The 18,673-nt window shown below is 47.8% G+C and overlaps 1 protein-coding gene and 1 non-coding gene across 3 annotated transcripts in view; one reads left to right on the top strand and one right to left on the bottom strand.

The window, feature by feature from the left end:
- The window catches only part of TOP2A (DNA topoisomerase II alpha), a 67,328-nt gene extending 52,600 nt beyond the window's left edge, over positions 1-14,728 (bottom strand). Inside the window, exons 1-4 of one of the 2 annotated variants that reach the window (XM_078645516.1) lie at positions 14,541-14,728; positions 9,542-9,694; positions 8,675-8,765; positions 1,259-1,322 (exon numbers count right to left, since the gene is read on the bottom strand). In XM_078645516.1, coding sequence (XP_078501642.1) covers positions 1,259-1,322; positions 8,675-8,765; positions 9,542-9,694; positions 14,541-14,573 — 341 coding nt within the window. In that variant the 5' untranslated portion in view covers positions 14,574-14,728. The remainder of the gene's footprint in view (positions 1-1,258; positions 1,323-8,674; positions 8,766-9,541; positions 9,695-14,540) is intronic. The other variant, XM_078645515.1, reaches the window with a different exon arrangement.
- Positions 14,729-15,948: 1,220 nt separating this feature from the next.
- TRNASTOP-UCA (transfer RNA opal suppressor (anticodon UCA)) lies at positions 15,949-16,035 on the top strand. Its single transcript has one exon. It is a non-coding gene; the product is annotated as a tRNA-Sec (tRNA).
- The last annotated feature ends 2,638 nt before the right edge of the window (positions 16,036-18,673 follow it).

Raw genomic sequence — 18,673 nt, 5'->3', positions numbered from 1 at the left:
TGACTTTTTCTGATCTCCGAAGGGAGTTCATTCCAGTGTAGCGGCTGCTACTGCAAAAGATCTAACCCCCCCCCCCCCCCCCCCTCCTCACTTAACCTGCTTAAACCTCAGTATCTTCACCAATCTAGCCGACGAGGAGCAGAGATTCCTGGCAGGGACACGCCAAGCAAATTTTCTCTGCATGGAGACAGGCCCCTGCCCACGAAGGGCTTTAAACACCAGACAGACTTGAACTGGACTGTCTCAACGGGAGCCAGCGCTGCTATGCCAGAGCCAAGGCGGACCTTCTAGACCACCCTAGAGCTAACTTGGTAGCCGCCGACTGAATTCTCTGTAGCCTGTCTAGAAGGTAGTTCGGGAACTCAAGCAGAAGCGCATTACAATAATCTAATCTGCCAAGAATTGGGCTGCGCACCACTAACGCCATTTATCACCGGGCTCTAGTCCTTCCGACACAATGGAAGTGAATGGCAAGGTATATTTCCGCGATTTGAACTACGTCTCATTAGCGGCTGGAAACCACATTCTAACATTGTAGCCAGACGCTATAACAATTTCAGATGATAGCACTAACACTATGCTTTATTTTTAAACACTGGTACCATCACACCATATATTTTTCATCATCCAAGCTGGCTGGGTGGGCTTTTAAAACAAAGTGGCAGTTTCTGATACACAAGAAAATAGTTTGTCATGCCTAAGGAGGACCACTGCAATTATGCGATTCTGTGGCGTTTTCCGCATTATGGATGTTACCGCATTTGCCACAGCCCATTTTGCTGCATAATCTGCAGTCAAAAAATATTTTCAGATCAAAGGGAACAAAATGTAAGTGGTGCGATCCAGGATGCCACACAGTGGAATTCCCTATGCATCTTTCAGTTAACTGCTGTTTGGATGCTCAGCTGGTACTAAAGAGACAAGCCGGACAGCGTTCACGCGAACCGACAACATTATGAAGCAAAATACCATCAGAAAATGCGCCGCATATGGTTGCATAATTTGCCGTCTTGGTACATAATTTAGTCAACCCAGACCCACAATGTGGCCCTCCCCTGCTGCATAATTCTGGTAGCCCTGTGCATAAGTCACAAGAGAAAGAGCAGACTAAAGCATCCGAGTGGACTAGCAACAGTCATTTTGCCAACTCATTAGTACTAGTTCAGTCAAGGCTTAGGATGAAAGCCGGAGCCGGCCACGCAGGGAGTTTAACATGGGAGGTACAAGGCAGATTTAGAAGGAGGGCGAGATTACTTACGGGTCAATATCAATCTTGATGCAGGACATGCTGCTGTCCCTCTGCTTGTTATCAGCAGCGTTCACTGAAAGAGAAGAGGGTGCTTAATGCAACAGGCAGCCATTTATTTATTTATTTTATTTTGAGAGTTTTATACAGCGCGAACAAGATCTTTGCAGATATCAGAGCGCTTTACAAGTAAAAATACAAAGTAGAAATACACAGTAATAAAGCGTATATACAAAGTAATATATGAGGTAGTTAGGTACAAGGTGCTAGTTACATAGGTAGGTCAAAGGACATGAGGTAGGTTACAGGTGTGGTAGTGTAGGTACACAGAGTAGACAAACAATTGCGTCAATAGCATAAAGTGCGATACCAAGGAGCATATACTTGCTTAAGCGTGTTTAGAGTATTTAGAGTTTAAAGGTGGGCCAAGTTGAGGTGGGTGTGTGCAGGATGTATAGTCCCACAGGTGCAACAGTAGAAGGGATGTAAAGATCGTTGAGGTGGAGAGGGTAAAGTGTGCAAAGTCAACCAGGTGCGTCAACACTATAACAATATACATAATCAACCAGGTGCAACGAGCATTATAACAAAATACAAAGAGTGAGCGTATACAATTACGTAATTCGATAATACGGGTGGTACAATAGGCCAAGGTCGGACAGGCCTTACAGAGCAGATTTATGAGTGATACGGAGTAATAGGTCATGTGTATTTTGCCATGAGGATCGCTTTAACTTCTTTCTTAAAGATTGTATTGGAGGAGATGAGTCTTGTTTCAGGAGGGAGTGAGTTCCAGATCCTGGGTGCCATTCCTGAAAAGGAACGTTTATACGTTTTTTCCTTCCGAAATCTTCGAGGTTTCAGCAAAAGATTGTTTGTGCTCCTAGTAGTTCGGGAGCCACCCGAAATTGTCAACTTTTGAGTGAGGTAAGCGGGTGAATTCAGATGCACAGCCTTGTGTGTCATGCATGCAATTTTCAGTTGAATTCTGGCTTCAAAAGGTAGCCAGTTCAGTGATTTAAAGTCCGGGGAGATATGCGAGTGTTTTTTTGAGCCTGTGACTAGTCTCGCTGCGGTGTTAAGGGACGCTCGTAGGGGTGCCGTTGTAGTTAGGGGGAGCCCGCAGAGGGCGGTGCTCCCGTATTCTATGTGCGGGATGACTATAGATTGAACTGCAGTTTGGAAGTCTTTGGCAGGAAGGAAAGGTTTAAGTTTTCTCAGGGTATTGATTTGGAAGTTCGCTCCTTTGGTTGCCTTGCTGATGTGCTGCTGCATGTTGAGATTGGTGTCAAGTGTTATGCCTAAAGATTTTGCTGAGTCTACTACGATGGGCTGTACATTTAGAGCCGTTAATTGCTTAAGCCATGTTTGAGCCGTGGATATTTTAGCGGGAGGTGAGATCAGGAGGAACTCGGTCTTCAGAGCATTGAGTTTGAGGTGATTCTCAGCAAGCCAGGATTGGGTGGTTCTGATCGTGGTGTTCAGCAGCATGATGTCCTTGGGAGATTGTATTTTGAGATAAAGTTGGGTGTCGTCGGCATACATGTGAAAGTGCACATTAGAAGCCTGTAACAACGTAGTGAGAGGTTCCATAACTAGGTTGAACAGTGTTGGGGAGAGGGAGGATCCTTGAGGGACACCTAGCGATACAGGTACCGGAGAGGACAGCAGGTTGTTGCTTTTGATTCTTTGTGTCCGGTTGTGTAGAAATGAGGTGAACCACTTTAAAACAGTCCCAGATATGCCCATCCTTGTGTTTAACAGTTCGAGTAAGTTCATGTTTAACTGTATCGAATGCTGAGGAGAGATCCAGAAGGATGAGGAGACAGGTATCATTTTGGTCTAGGATTTGGAGGGCATCGTCCACTATGTGAGTCATTGCAGTTTCGGTACTGTGCCCTGCTCGGAAGTCTGACTGATGAGCGTTTAGGAGGTCAAACTTATCTATGTGTTTAGTCAATTGTAGTTGTACACATTTTTCCAACAGTTTAGCGAGAGTGGGGATGTTTGTAATAGGTCGGTAATTGTTTAGATCAGTGGGGTCTGCTGTTTTTTTTAATAGCGGTGTGACTTGCCCTACTTTGAGGGCGTTGGGGATGGATCCTTGTTGAAGAGAGCTATTGATAATCTTAGACCAGAGTGGGAGAAGCCAGGGGGAAAAGTCTTTTACAGCGTTAGCAGGAAGGGGGTCAGAGAGGTGATTGGAAGGTTTCAGGGCGCTGAGCAGTCTGCCAATTTCTTCTACGGAGTAAGTGTCAAAGGATGACCAAGTAGCATTGTTCTTAGGTTGAGGCACTGCTGTGTGTCGGGGGTTGGAGTACAGGATAGCGTCATTGAGGAGATCGCTTCTTATTCTCTCAGTTTTTTGGATAAAGAAGGCAGAGAAGTCTTCGCAGGAAGGAGTAACGTCCATGGCCCTGATTGTCTGGGGTTGCTCTTTGGATTGTGTTCTGACTAACTCAAACAGTTTTCTTGGACGGTTTTTAGCTTGGGCGAGCTGGAGGCTGAAGAAGTCTCTTTTTGAGCGTTTTATTTTCCTGAAGTAGGCGTTTCTCTGTTTCTTTAGACTTTTTAGGTGCACTGCAGAGGGGGCTGACCTCCAGGTGCGCTCTGCCATTCGCATCGCCCGTCTATCCTCATTGAGGCTTCCGTCATACCATGGGTTGGAAGTCTTCTTGGACGAGACTTTTTAGTTGCATGGGCGCCACCTCATCGATTATTGTGGACATAGTATTTAGATAGTGGTCAGTCAGAAGTTGAACGTCTGTAACGCCGGGAGGGGGAAGTAGCCTATTGCCGCTGTTGGGTGGTAGGGAGTTTGGGTTGAGTTTCCTCAAGTCTCTTTTCCACACTTTGTGCTTAGTGTGTTGAACTGAGTTAAGTCTGGTTTTTTCCTTGATGAGGAAGGAGACAATATGATGATCTGACCAGTCACAGGGTTGGATTGACTCCAGTTGAATAGCGCCCTCTTTGGAGATGATAAGGTCAAGGGTAGAGCCTCTCTTATGGGTCGGGCTGTTGCATATTTGGTTGAGATCAAGTGCGTTGAGAAAGCTTTTGAGGCTGTTTACCACTGCGTCACTGCTGTCATTCCAGTGGAGATTGTAGTCGCCAAGGAAAATTTGGGTGTGCTGCCGTCCTGAGTTGGCTGTAATTGTATCCATGAGTTGTTGGACGAAGGAGAAATTGTCCCCAGGTGGGTGGTATATAATGTGTAGTGAGCATACCGGTTTGCTTTCGCTGATGATATCAAGGCATAGGTATTCACAGGAAGTAAGTGTGGAGACGGCCACTTTGGAGACTGAGAGGTTGCTTCTGTAGATGCAGGCAATTCCACCACCTATCTTTTTGTCCCTGTCAAGTCTAATGATACAGTAGTTAGGAGGGACTAGGATATCCAGTATAGGTGTAGAGGAATCAGACAGCCATGTTTCAGTCAGAATGGCTAGGTCCAGTTCCAGGGACATGATGAGGTCAGCGACCTGCGTGGAATGTCTTTGGGCCGATCTGCAGTTGAGCAGTATGCATTTAAGGCTAGGGGTGCAAAGGGTGGAGGATGATTCCAAAACGAGGGGTACATTAGTGAGGTTGTTGGGGACAGCGCCTGTTATCCTTTTGTTGCCTGAGGTGGTTAGATATAATCGTAGGGATGGACATGTTGTTGGTAACTAGTGGCTTTTGGGGAGCCGGGTCGTAAGAGTGGAGAAGGGTGTGTACGTCAAGGTCAGAGATCGTGTTGGTGGTGCGTCTGGGGCGATTGGTGGTATTGCAAGAGGGGGTAGAAGTCCAATGTGGGGAACGATGTGTGATGAGGCGAGTAGGAGGTGTGGAGGAGGTGTTGTTAGGTGTAGAAGAAGGGGGAGTATTGCGCTTGGTAGTAATGAGAATGCAATTGTTATTGCGATTGTTGGTATTGCAATTGTTATTGCGACTGTTGGTATTGCGAGGGGGGATAGAGGTCCGGTGTGTGGAGTGTTGTGTGGTAGGGCGAGTAGGAGGTGAGAGGGACGTGGTGTTAGGTATGGTAGGGGTGGTGATGGGGGGCGGGTGTCTGATGGGGTGTCTGAAGAGCAACTCTTTAATGGAATGAAATTCTTCTTTCAATTGGAGGAGGGTGGACATAATAATGTCCAAGGTGATGATGGGCGCGGAGTTGGGGGAGGGTACTGGCGCTGAACCGGCGGTTACGTTGACAGGGGGCAGTCCGGGTGGAGAGGCGGAGCTGATGTGGGTGTTGGGGGCATTAACGAGAGGATAGGTGTTATTGGGAAGCGCATCCGTGCTGGGGGGGGAAGGGAATAAGGGGGCGATGTGATGGCTGGCTGTTGTGGGGGAGGAGGTGGAATATTGAGGAGTGATCGAGGGGGGTGGGAGGTTGAAGGAGGGATGCTGTCTAGGTGTGGCGGGAGTGCTAAGTGTGGGGGGGGCGGAAGTCGGAGAGAGAGTCATGTTGTGAGGGGTGCCATTGGGGGAGGAGGGGTGCTCTGAGAAAACATGTGCGGGGGAAGGTACGGGAGTGCAAAGTGTGGGGGAGGAGACAGGAAGCTGAGTGGAGGTACGCAGGTTAGTAGGGGGGCTGGGAAAGCGAATGGTGTGTGGAGGGACCAGGTCTATGTCTGTGTATGAGGGGCGGGGAGGGGAAGCTGAGACAGGCAGGTGATTGATTGAGGAGCAGGGTGTGAAGGTGCGGTGCGTGTCTTCTTGCTGCTGAACTGGGTTAGGAGAGTTAAGGGTGGGAGCTGTGACGTTAGGAGAGGTAGGACAGGGGGTGATATGCGTGTAAGTCCGAGGATTGGAAAGGTGCTCTTTGAGAGAGGGGAACATGTTGTCAAGTAGTTCCAGGTTCCTGTCTGTCGCTTGAATTAAGACAATCCCGTTGTTGTATATAGTGATGGTGGTTCTGCCTGGGAGGAGTTGGGACGATGTAATGGAGAGTGTTAGGCCATGTGCGGATTTCCTGGAGGTGGAGACGGTGAATAGGGTGAGGAACACTTTTTTCCATTGCGCTCTGCGTGTGGTGTGGAAAATGATGTCGGTGCTCAAGGGTCCATTGACCGATGAGAAGTAGGTGTCGGCAAAGGGTGTTTCTGGGTGGGACCTAAGGAAGTTGTGTTTAAAGCGTTTAGTAGCTTTTTTGGTGAGCACGGGAGGGTATTTAATTTTATATGTGTGTTTGCCGCTGAGCTCCATGTTGGTATGGTGGCAGTATAGCGCAGGAGTTGGCGAACACTAGTGATATGCCGGAGCACGCTGCACATGCACACACAACAGGTTATCAGGATCAGAGATGGCACTAGCAGGCAGAAAATACACTAGTGAGACGACAGGCATATGTGCAGTCATAAAAGGGGAGATTGTGCAGAGTAGAGCAGTGCCCAATTGGGGAGTAGTTATGTTAACAGGTAAACCTAAAGATAATATACAGTGAGTGTAATACTTGTAGAGCCGAATGCAGCTGCAGGTAGTCTATTAGATGAAACAGGTAGGTGTGCAACAGAGTGCAATAGGTCACAGATCCGTATTTCAGAGAACAGTAGTGGTAGTAGTTGGGCTTAGCCTAAAAAGGTGAGTTCTTGATGCACCTCCGATAGTGATAAATTGAATAGCCCAGCAACAGTGACTAGTCCAAGATGGTGATCCGAGAGAGAGACTTTACTTTACCAAAATGGCCGCCACCGAGGGGGAAGAGACATTAGTCCTCTTTTTATTTTCATGCTTTGAGAGACATTAGTCCTCTTTTTATTTTCATGCTTAGAGAGCAGGGAGAGCAGTTTCGATTTCACCCTGTGGGGAAGACTGTCATCCCGAGGGAACCTCATGGGCACAGAAGGTGATTTATGGCCTTAGTTTTTTGTGTTTTTCAGGCGCCCGCCATCTTGTGCAATGCAGATTAGGGCTGAAAATGTGCATAAAATAAATACCTTCTTTTCGATGTTAGAGCCTGTGCCTCCCCAGTGTCTGCATCCGCCTACCCAGCCGGCGTCCCCCACTCCTTTCAGCCCTCCAGTCCGCTGGGGTTCCTTCACTGCGGAGCGGGCGGGAGAGGGGGGGGGGGTGGGGGGTGTTGTCTTGGCCTCGTCCCTGTGTGCGACCGGCGTCTTCTGGGTGGGGGGGGTCGCTGCTTCACCTCGTGTGTGGAGGCGGGGTCCGGTGTTCGTCCTGGTGCTCCGTTGCTGCGAGTGTTGAGCAGCCAGCATCTGCCTTTGATCGGGAGGGGGGGGGGAGGGGTCCGGTGCTCCGTCCGTCCTGGTGCTCCGTTGCTGCGAGTGTTGAGCAGCCAGCCTTTGATCGGGAGGGGGGGGAGGGGTCCGGTGCTCCGTCCGTCCTGGTGCTCCGTTGCTGCGAGTGTTGAGCAGCCAGCATCTGCCTTTGATCGGGCGGGGGGGGAGGGGTCCGGTGCTCCGTCCCCTTTGGCCCCGGTGCTGCTGGGGTGATCTGTTGTAACTTGAAGTCCTCTGCTGCGGTGGTGTGAGCGCGGGACACGGGACAGTCCTCAGAGCCGACTCGGCAGCTCAGCAGGCTCCTCGGTGCTTCAGCCGTGCCGCGATGGGGTGTCTGGAGGCACGGGTCCTTCGGCAGGTCGCGGGGGCTCCTCAGTCGTCAATCCCCAGTTCAGACTCTGTCTCGGTGGGTGCGCGAGGGCTTCAATCCAGTGGCTGCTCGGCCGGCACCCGCAGCTTCAGGCTCCAACCTCCGCGAGAGGACCCCTCGGGCAATCCAGTTACTTGAAGGGCGCCGACTGGCAGGCCACTGCACAAATCTATACAGGTACTATACGCAGTTCATCATGCAGTTTACAATAAGGCGGCTTCACACACCCTTCGTACCAGAGCTACCATGACTGCTGTATGGCATAAATATTTGAACAAGCCGTGCAACGTGGTTAAAGTTTTAAAAAATAAAAGTGGACAGGGGAGTGGAAGAAATGTGGTTGGGGGGCTAATGTGGTAATATTGAACCAACAGGTTTTGGGGAAGGAAAACAGGTTGGGGAAGCACGGGAGAAGTACACGGGCAAGCATTAAGGGGGCGTGGAAGGAGAGGACACGAGGGCATAAGCTCAATAAAATATGCAGTCAAAGAAAAATAACGGTGCAGCAACTGGTGGACGCCGATATCAGTCGATCAATTGCAAAGAGGGAATCCCGTGGGAGGGACAGATGCACAACTGGCAAGCTGGGGCACAAATAAAAAGTCAAATCAGAGGTGCAAGACATCTAACGAGAAATGGGCAGGCTCCAAACTCATGTCCTTGGGTAAGCAACAATACTCCTCACAACAGACAATGAATGACTCGACCTAAAAACGGGAAATCCGTGATTTTCAAATTGTGCTCATCATTAAGTCTGTGTTCCCTGTCCGACGTGTCATACTATTTTAGACAGGAGTTTGATTTCCTGGCGGCGTAATGTGTACAAATTAAACATACCTAAAATTTCATCAAAGATTTTGTACAATCCAGGAACAAAGGTCACCTCTCTGCAGTTCATCCCAACAGATTCATCGTACACCCACATTTGCTGAAAGAAAAAATAAAAGATTGTATTTTGTGCATGACTTTGAGGGGACAGCAAATATGGTTTTATAGATCGGTTCACAAATAGGCCATAATCAAGGTTTCCAAAGTAAGCACGAACAATTTCACGACCAATCTTTTGAGGTACAGTTGTAGCTCAGGCAACTCTAACCCTAGCTCGTGGGCTACTGGTATCTCTCCAGCTACCCGCAAGTAACTCGCCTATGTGCAGCCCAGCCTGCTAAATTAGAAGGTTTTGCTTGGATGAATTCATACATTTATTCCAAAACTGAGTAGCGTGTATTCAAGACGTGTCTATATATATATATATATATATATATATATATATATATATATATATATATATATATATATATATATATATATATATATAATAACTCAAACTGATGTTTGGAGAAAAATGGTTGGACTGCAAAAATATATTTAATGTTTTTTTAAAGTTGATAACTGAATGTTAAATCGTGAGACAGTGGGGAGTCTCATTACTACTATTACCCTGGTGGGAGGGGCATTGGAACGATGACTTACCTATTAACTATTTAGAAGCTATCCAAATATAGTATTGCATGGGGTGGCCACTACTGTAATCCTCTAGGACGTTCACAATTACCACAGTAAATTGAATTTTAGCTCAGCATCATTTTCCTTGAACATAATTAGCTTTTATTACAGAAAAGGTTGGAGACCCCAGCTTGCAGCGTGACATAAGGGGCTCTTTCATAGTATTAGTAAATATCACATTTTCTCCTCCCCCCTTACCTGTGTCACCGGTTCGACAGAGCCAATGTACGTGTCCGGTCGGAGCAGAATATGCTCCAGCTGCGTCTTCTTCTGGTAGATCCTTTCGACGGACAGCCTTCTGTCGGCATCACTGCTTTTCTTGACTTTTAAGACCGGCGTGTTCTCAATTGCCTGAGACGGAAGCAAACGCAAACCAATTAACTACGAGCACTAGTTTCTACAAGCACATGATTTATTAATGTATTTAATGAGTTTTATATAGCGCTGGCTAGAACCGAAGGTATCAGAGCGCTTTACATGAGAATCAACAATGTAGCAGAAAAAGTTCAACAATTACACAATACATGTAATCCACTCTAGAAACCTGCTCGATTTACAAATCTAAGTGACAGCTAGATTTAAGATGTAAGGTGCAAAAAGCTCGAAGAGCAGGATGCAACTACAACAAAAAACACAAGTACCTGCGTACAGATTTCACCACAATGTAATAGTTACTGTACATTTGTGAATGGCTCAGCTGGGAAAGAGTTGGATTGTTCACGATACACACAGAGCTTTAAATGGGCCGGTACTGAGTACCGGTGCTTTTTTTTCTATTTTGAGAGGGAGAGTACCGGCACTTTGCATGCGAAATGCAACACTTAATTTGAGAGTACCGGCGCTTCCTAGACAGAAGCAGATCTCAGGTACAGAGTACTTGCACTTCTATTTTTTCTATTTCAAGCACTGGATATACACACACGAGATACAAATGCTGTGAAAGTGTTAAATAGAAAGGAATCGACTACATCGTTAATTGATCAGAACTATCGATTAAATCAAATACCCCCGACAGTTATCAAACGTTGTGCTTACACCCGCTTTCCCTTGTTTTGACGAACAGGTTAAGGGGACAAAATGCCAAATCAGTGAGTAGTATCTGTGGCAACATGATAGGTCTCAGAAGCCTCTAGAACAGCGATTTAAAAGTTTCCCTATCAGTCAACTAGATACTGGCGATTGTGAAGTTTGGCGGTGAAGGAAGTGTTTGGCGAAGGCCAGATGTGATTCCATTAGTATTAGGGTCTTGGTCCGAGGGAAAGCGCTTTATTTTGGCTACATTTCTGAACTACGTTCCTTGGTTGTTTTCATACATCATTGTGAAATGAGCCCCTCACTTTTTACGAGTAGTAGCTAATGTGTAGGCTGAGTTCGTAGGCCACAAAATGACTTCCAATGGTAAGCAGAACGATTATGAAAGGTGCATTTCGAACAACACTGGTGCAATAAAACCAAACTAGTCAGCCTTGAAAGGTAAAATGTCAAACATTTCACGACCAGGAATAGCAAGAAAAAAATCCAGTTGTGTCTGCGCCGACGACCACCACTCACTATGGTAAACATTACCGGGCTATCAACGGCCACCAGGTGTGCCATTACAGTCTCGTCAGCGCTATACAAATGCAAATGTGATTAACGAGCCAACAATGACCACTCAGAGCCAGCGCAAAACCATCAATGATATCCACGCCTGTAAGGAGCGGAGAACGGGGGCCACCAGTCCCCGTTGCCAATCACCCCCACTAAACCCACTCATAGTAGGCTGGACTTCTAGAATAACTACCTCCCAGCTCCCCGCAGTGCGAGGTAAGTTATGTTATGTTATGTTAATTTCGATTTATATAGCGCCAAATCACCGACAGGTCTCTTAGCGCTTGCTTTGGGAACCCGTCCTGGCTTTCCCTGCGAGATTACCCCTACTGGGTATCCCCAAGGTGAAGACCAGGCATCCCGCCGCAGGGGGGCCGTAGTGGAGATTAAGCAAGCTATTGCCCAGAGCTGCAGAGTGTGAACCCATGATTCGAGTAGGCACCGAGGCGAGAATTATCGAGTCCGTGGACATTTTGGGCTCAAGACCCTGCCGCGTCGGGAATTGAACCCTGGTCCCGGCCTGACCTCTGCATCAGGGTCTGCCTCCTCTAACCAGTGAGCCACACTTCTCCACAGTCAATTGGAGTCTTATCCATTGGTGAATAAAAGATCTACAGGAGGCCTAGGACACGCTGGCTGGTCCAGCCGTGTAAGAATATGGGCCTCAGACATTGCTCCGAGACCCTAAGACTGCTAAAGTACGACACTCAAATGCCCGTAGCCTTTTCTATTTCACACTTTATTTTAAGTGGCAAATTCGCAGCGCTACCTTGAAAAGGCAATTAACAAGGCTACAGGCTAACAAACGTCCATTACCAGTCATTAATGATTTCTGGAGGACAGGCGCGTTTTCCAACAAACGCTGCAGTGATGCCTTTTTCTCATTCTTTTGCACATTGTGTATAACTAGGTTTTAAAGGATAATCTAGTAACCACACGTTTTATCTGATACTGTTAACTTTCTGTATTTGGTCTCCCGCTTGCCAACTAGTGCAACATGCGATTGTCCACACAGGACTGCACTTAGCCACTATTCCTGTTGACCCGAAATTCAGAAAGAATCGGAAAATTACATTGTTCCCGGACACCCTTCTATCCTAATCATGTGTACCACTCAGGTGTCCTTTCTCTTAAGATTCTCTAAGATATTACCTCCATTTTAATTGAAGTACTATGATGGTTAATACTGCTATTTTGATCCAACACTGCACTTTATCAGGACATAAACGAAGGAAAAGTAGTATCAGTGTTCGGAACACACATACAAACTTGGACTGTCTGGGGATCCCTTGAAGAGATGTATTTTTGCACTTGGTGATTTCGTGCTTGTTCAGCAAATCAAATTGTGGTATTTTTTCTATATAGATATTTTAAAGTATGTTGATAAAAATTGTCCATAATGTTTTATTCTTTCTTATGTGCTTTCATGGTTCCTAGTGGCCGAAATAAAGATCTTTGACTTTGAATAAAAGATCTCATCCATCGAGCTACTGAAGGCCCAAAAGCGAACCCAAAATATTACAAAAGATAGTCAGTAATAGCAAAGGAAAGTCTCAGCCTATCTAGGGACCCCAAAACCAACGATGCAGGAAAGTTAATGCACCACCCCCCAGAAAAATTAATCTTCCACCACAGCCATGTATGCCATACCTCTGAGTCGAACCGAGCAAAACCAAAGGGGATGATGGACAGAGTGTAGAACATTGCAGGCACTCACCCCAAGTCAACTGATTTGGGTTTAATCCATCATTCTTTAGCTCACTCAGCCACCCCAGTTCAGACATGGCATATGCAAATTAATCTTGACCCCTGTGCCTCATGGGGACAGTCCAGCCTGAACTGCCAGGCCACGTCTTCCCCTGCACCGGAAACAAGCATCCTGGGACCGGTTTCTGGCTCATCAGTCAGGCTAGCTTGAATCCAGTGGCAAAGTGAGCAAGGGACCCACGTCTGGGCATACCCTGCCAACCTCTGGGTCGGCTGCAGCCATGCACGTCCCACCACAGCATCGCACCCAGAGACTCTCTCCCTATAACAGCCTCCTAGGCAGAGATGCATCTACCACCAGTCTGGGCCGCAGACAAGCCTCTCCCACTCCAAGCTCACCCGCAGAGACCTGCATCCCACCTCCAGACATATGCATTCTATGCCAGTCTCTCCTGCTCAGACATGCATCCCGACGCCGCAGTCTCTCCTGCATAGACATGCATCCCGACGCCGCAGTCTCTCCTGCATAGACATGAATCCCCACGCCGCAGTCTCTCCTGCATAGACATGCATCCCCACACCGCAGTCTCCTGCATAGACATGCATCCCCACGCCGCAGTCTCCTGCATAGACATGCATCCCCACACCGCAGTCTCCTGCATAGACATGCATCCCCACACCGCAGTCTCCTGCATAGACATGCATCCCCACGCCGCAGTCTCCTGCATAGACATGCATCCCCACGCCAGTCTCTCCTGCATAGACATGCATCCCCACGCCAGTCTCTCCTGCATAGACATGCATCCCCACGCTGCAGTCTCCTGCATAGACATGCACCCCCACGCCGCAGTCTCCTGCATAGACATGCATCCCCACGCCAGTCTCTCCTGCATAGGCATGCATTCCCACGCCGCAGTCTCTCCTGCATAGGCATGCATCCCCACGCCTTAGCCTCTCCTGCACAGAAAAGCATCCCCACGCTGCAGCCTCTCCTGCACAGACAAGCAACCCCACGCCGCAGCCTCTCCTGCACAGACATGCATCTCATACCGTGGTCTCACAAGCAGATAACACACACAAAGCACTTCACAACGCCGGACCAGCCGACTCAACTTTTACAATCCGACCCGCCAGCCTCGCTGATGTCCCCCACATCCAAAGAACAACCTCCGGCAGCAGATCCTTCTCCTACCACACCACCAAGATCTGGAACACCCTCCCTACCCACCTATACCAGATCCAAGACCTACTCACCTTCAGAAGACTCAAGACCTGCTCTTGGAGCAGTAGCGGCTCCCCTCCCCTCAGCGCCTTGAGACCCTCACGGGTAAGTAGCACGCGCTACAAGTACTCCGATTGATTAATTGATCTGCCCAGCCATGCGTCCTCCCCTGCAGTCACATCCCTACCTCGCTACAAAACTCCCCCCAAGAAACACCGCTGCCCCAATGAAAGGAACTAGACTTCATGAAACATGACCGCCACACGCCTCGCTCGGTGCCCTGCCACCTCACTCAAGCGTAGGCCTGCACGGTGGCAATAGACAGACTGGAAGCCGCGGTTTACTTTCGAAGCGTCTCTGGCGCGATCAGGCCAGACCTGGCCACTCTCACCCAAACGTCAGTGGCAGACATGATCAGCCCGCTCCGCCAAAGTCACGGCCTCACACAGCCCCACGCCGAGCCCCCACAAAGAACACTTTCAGGCATAGGATGATGACCTCAAAGTCACTGCCCCCCAAGTCTCGTTTTCAGGAGAACGTCTCCCTGTGTGCTCTCCAACCCTAACTCGCTCAGCAGATGCTGCCCCCTGATGAAGATTTCCCTCCAAGATAACAGAGATCAGCGCTCGAAAACTCGTGTGTAATCCGTTCCCCAAGTTTATCTTAACTCCGACTCACCCGCAGGGGCACGGACTCTCCAGATTCTTCCATCGCGCGAGCAGATGGCGGAAAAAACACGCAAAAACGATGAAGCCGGACGCGACGAGGAGCAGATGCACAGACCCCGAGAGAGCGCTGATGACAGCCGACCGATGAATGAAGCGCGGGCGCCAGATCCCGCTTTCAAAACTTTCAAACTACGACCCGCCCCTTTCGGCCCACAGCCAATAGGCTACGACGTAACGGCAGAAATAGCCAATCAATGCAGGCTCGAAGATACGAAATGGCCAATCCGCTACCACGCAGTAAACAGGAAGTGAGAGGAGGAGGACTTCTCAGTTGGTTCCCGAGGGATTTTTTTTCAAATTTTAACCACTCAGGAGCGTGCTCGATACGGTGAACAAGTGCTTGAGCGAATGGAAATTGAGACGTTTTTTCTGTGATTGTCTTTTAAATGCTGGAAGTTGATGACAGCCGCGTGACCGGTAACATAGAGGAGGGACTAGCAAAGTCTATTTTTTTAGTACTGTAAATTTCCAGTGGCCTTTACATCCCAAACATAGTTGTATTGTTTCCATCACGTGCCTTTTCAGCTTTATATAGTCCAATAACAGACACAAAATGTCGAACAGTAGATACCGTGAAATCTTTCATAGAATGCAATTTGTTTAAAACGGATATGTCCCGTGTATTTTCATTCAACTGTCTGACAGTTAGTACCCCCCACGTCAAACGTCACTCCCCTGGAGTCCCGCCCACCGTTTAATGGGCTCACTTTGGCATATTAATAAATCCCCCGTGTTGCTCTGTCCTGCTTCCGTTTTCGCACTTCAACGGCGGAACCCAGTTCGGTTCCGCCTGACACTTAGCTAGTAACATATTATGAAAAACAATATTCTGTAAAAATAAAAATAAAAAACGGATAAACAAACAGGTGCCAAAGTAAGGTGCTCGTAATGCAACGCGGCTCTTTAAAAATACGTATTTTCAAATGTCAGCTTCCAAAGCGTAGAACTAGAAAGGACTGCATGTTGTGATGGAGAGGATACGAGCAGCATTTTCACTGTTTCGTGTCTACTTCCTTTGCCTGAGCTTGATTAACTCGTGATGTGCTTATTCAAGTACTGCACCGGCTGCTCGTTGCTATTGCAAGTCGTCCTCCTGGTGGCTTTGCTTTGGTCACGTTAGAAAAGCAGGCAGCAGACCGGTCTCATTTACCCAGAAACCCTTGTTCTAATTTCCATAAATTAAAGATTACCTCCTGAACGTTTGGCTTCAAACAGTAAAGATATTCAAACAAATCGATGTTCTAAGCACCGAGAAAATGGTGAAGGAAATAGATTACAAAGCATTAGAGAACTCACTCTATTAATGAATAGTTCTGTATTTTTGTGTTATATATAAGTCTCCATGTTGCTCATATTTTGCCCGGATGAACCTCAGTGGTCTGGGGTGCAGGCTTCAAACCTGTAGCTGTTTAGCGACAGAGTGGTTCAATTCCACCTTCTGGGCGGACACGAGGTATATTTTGCTATAATATTCATAAATAGTGTTATGTCTGATGGCAGTTAAATATGAATTTTAAACAGCCAAGCGGATATGAAGCTGCCACTGATTTCGGTCCGAAAAGTCTACCTAGCTGCGGATCGCGTACAGTTCATGTGAGCCAGGCACGTGCACACCGCACATCACACATCCACACCATTGCCAGCCACATCCCACACCATTTGCCTGAGCCTTGGCATCAGACTTCGACGGAAGCCGCTCCCCCCCCCCCCCCCCATCACACTTCAAAGGAAGCCGCTCCAGCGCCACGCAATGCCGAGAGCTTAACGGAACTTCAAACTTTCTTGTGCAAAACATTGTAAACTTCACATAAATATCTCCCACAGCCTCTTCGGGAGTGTCTCGTCACAAAACCAATAATATCTTTCTGCGTAGATGGGAAAACACTGCGAAACAGACCGTTCTCGCTTCTGTAGCACCGCCTGAAAGAGCTCGCTCTGCGGCAACCCGAAAGCCTGAGGCAATCTATTAAGAACCTTGCATATTACCAATCCGAGATTCAACTTAGAAGCACAGTCTTATTTTGGGCTAATCCTCTTAAAGATTGCAATAAGTAATTGAAAGGGTTGGGAAAGAGAGGATTTGTTTTTTAACCCTGACCGCTCGTACACTGCTTGGGTAAATGCCACCTCCCCCTCCCCCAACCCTATTGCTTGCAGAGCAATGAAATCAGGATTCAACGGGCCCCTCTGGCATCTGGGCCCCGGCGCCACAGTCAACTCGGAAATATATACTGAATCCAGGATCTTTCAGTTTGCCAGATTTTTTTTCACCTTCAGAATCCAAACCTTACAGTAATGTATGATTTCCTTGCCAAGGTCGCTAAAGAAAGCTGGTATTCTTCAATCACAGGCACTCCGAAAAATATATTCAAAAGGCATCGGTTCAGCAAAGACAGGGCATTTTAGAGTAGGTCTGCCCTTCAAAACAGTTCAGTGGAAGCACTATGTTAGCCTTTAAACGCATGGCTACAGGTCGGGTTCTATTGAAGGAGTTATGAGAGAAAGGTTTGTGAATTGTACAAGCTTGGGTTATAACATGTCTTCTTGTGTTGAATCACATCGCAAACCATTTGGGAGCCTGTGCGCCTCAGTATCAGACTTCAAAGGGATCCGCTCCCCCCCCAATCAGACTTCAAAGGAATGCGCTCCCCCGCCACAGCAATACCAAGAGCTTGTTCTATTAACAAACACTACAAAACCTTCAGCTGTCCACCCCACCAGGGCCCCCAGCAAACTACAACTCTGTGCCCCTCCGCTTTACCGCTGCCATGCCTCTTATCGAACTGCAATGCCAAGCCTCACACTTCTACCCTCGTCAGGCCCCCTATCAAACTACAACTCTGTGCTCCTCTGCTCTATCCTCGCTATGCCCCCCATCAAACTACACCTCCGTACCCTGTAGTTTACTCTGCTATGCTGCTATGCCCCCCCTCACACTACACCTCAGTACCCTGTAGTTTACTCCGCTATGCCCCCATCAAACTACACCTCCATACCCTGTAGTTTACTCCGCCATGCTCCCCATTAAACTACAGCTACGTGCCATGTGCTCTATCCCCGTCAACTCTCCCATCAAACTGCAATGCTAAGCCTCACAGTTCTACTCTTGTTTTTTGCGTTATGGATTAGATTCTGTGCTTTGTTGGACTTGTGGCCCTTGTATTGGAATCGGAAGATGGAATAACAGCCATGCCGACATTTCAGGAAAAGTCCTGTCTGACAATCCTCCCTCCGTTTGGGCCACACAGACAGTGCGATTGTTTATACACGTACCCGTTTTCATGGCCTTTCTATTTGAGTGACCGTGAAATGGGCCGAGCACCGTGACATTAGGACATGCCCGCAAAATATCATGAAATTAACCTTTTCTGTTTGAGGCCTGGCCCCGCGTCACTTTTACGGGCTGTCCAGGAAGTTACTGGCGCTTCCTGTGTTCACTTTCTGGGGGTGTCATTCAGCACGCGTCGTTGGCTATTACCGTCGGTCACTTTCGTTCGATTTTTACTTAAAGATCTTTGTCTCTTTTCCAGTGTATGCTGAGTAAATCTTACGTACACGTGCCTTGTTGTGAAAGATGAATAGCTGGTGGAGATTTCGAAGTGTTTAATATATAGGTAGATGCAAACGTAATTTTTGGCTGGAGAATGTCGGTTTAGACGTAGGAACCCAGTGCTAACAGTTTCCGTCATTCCTTGCGGTGTACTTTAAAGTATGCGTCACACAGACTTCGTTCAGACAAAATGATGCATTCTTAGGTTATACCGAGCCCCGTGCAAACAATTTCCAGCTTTTAGTGTACATTAGGGCATGCGGTGGACTATTAAAGTATACGTGGCACAGGGCAGCATGGCTTCACAGGTTTTACTCAACAGCCCTGAGACGGTGTGGCTTTACGGCCAGGCTTTACGGCCAGGCCGACTTTTCTGAAAATGCGCAATCGGATTAGAGTACCGGCGCCTGCTCCACATTCTTTGATTCTGTGCACATTACTTCATTTCACCATGCCATAAAAACACCAAAATATATTCTGACCCTGTGCAGTGTAACTGGTCAAACACAAGGAGATGATGGACAGAGCGCTGT

Source organism: Lissotriton helveticus, chromosome 5_1 (genome assembly GCF_964261635.1).
Source record: "Lissotriton helveticus chromosome 5_1, aLisHel1.1, whole genome shotgun sequence".
In the NCBI taxonomy this organism is placed as follows: domain Eukaryota; kingdom Metazoa; phylum Chordata; class Amphibia; order Caudata; family Salamandridae; genus Lissotriton; species Lissotriton helveticus.
The sequence above is the reverse complement of the archived record's forward strand: the minus strand, read 5'-3'. Positions and strand labels throughout refer to the sequence as shown.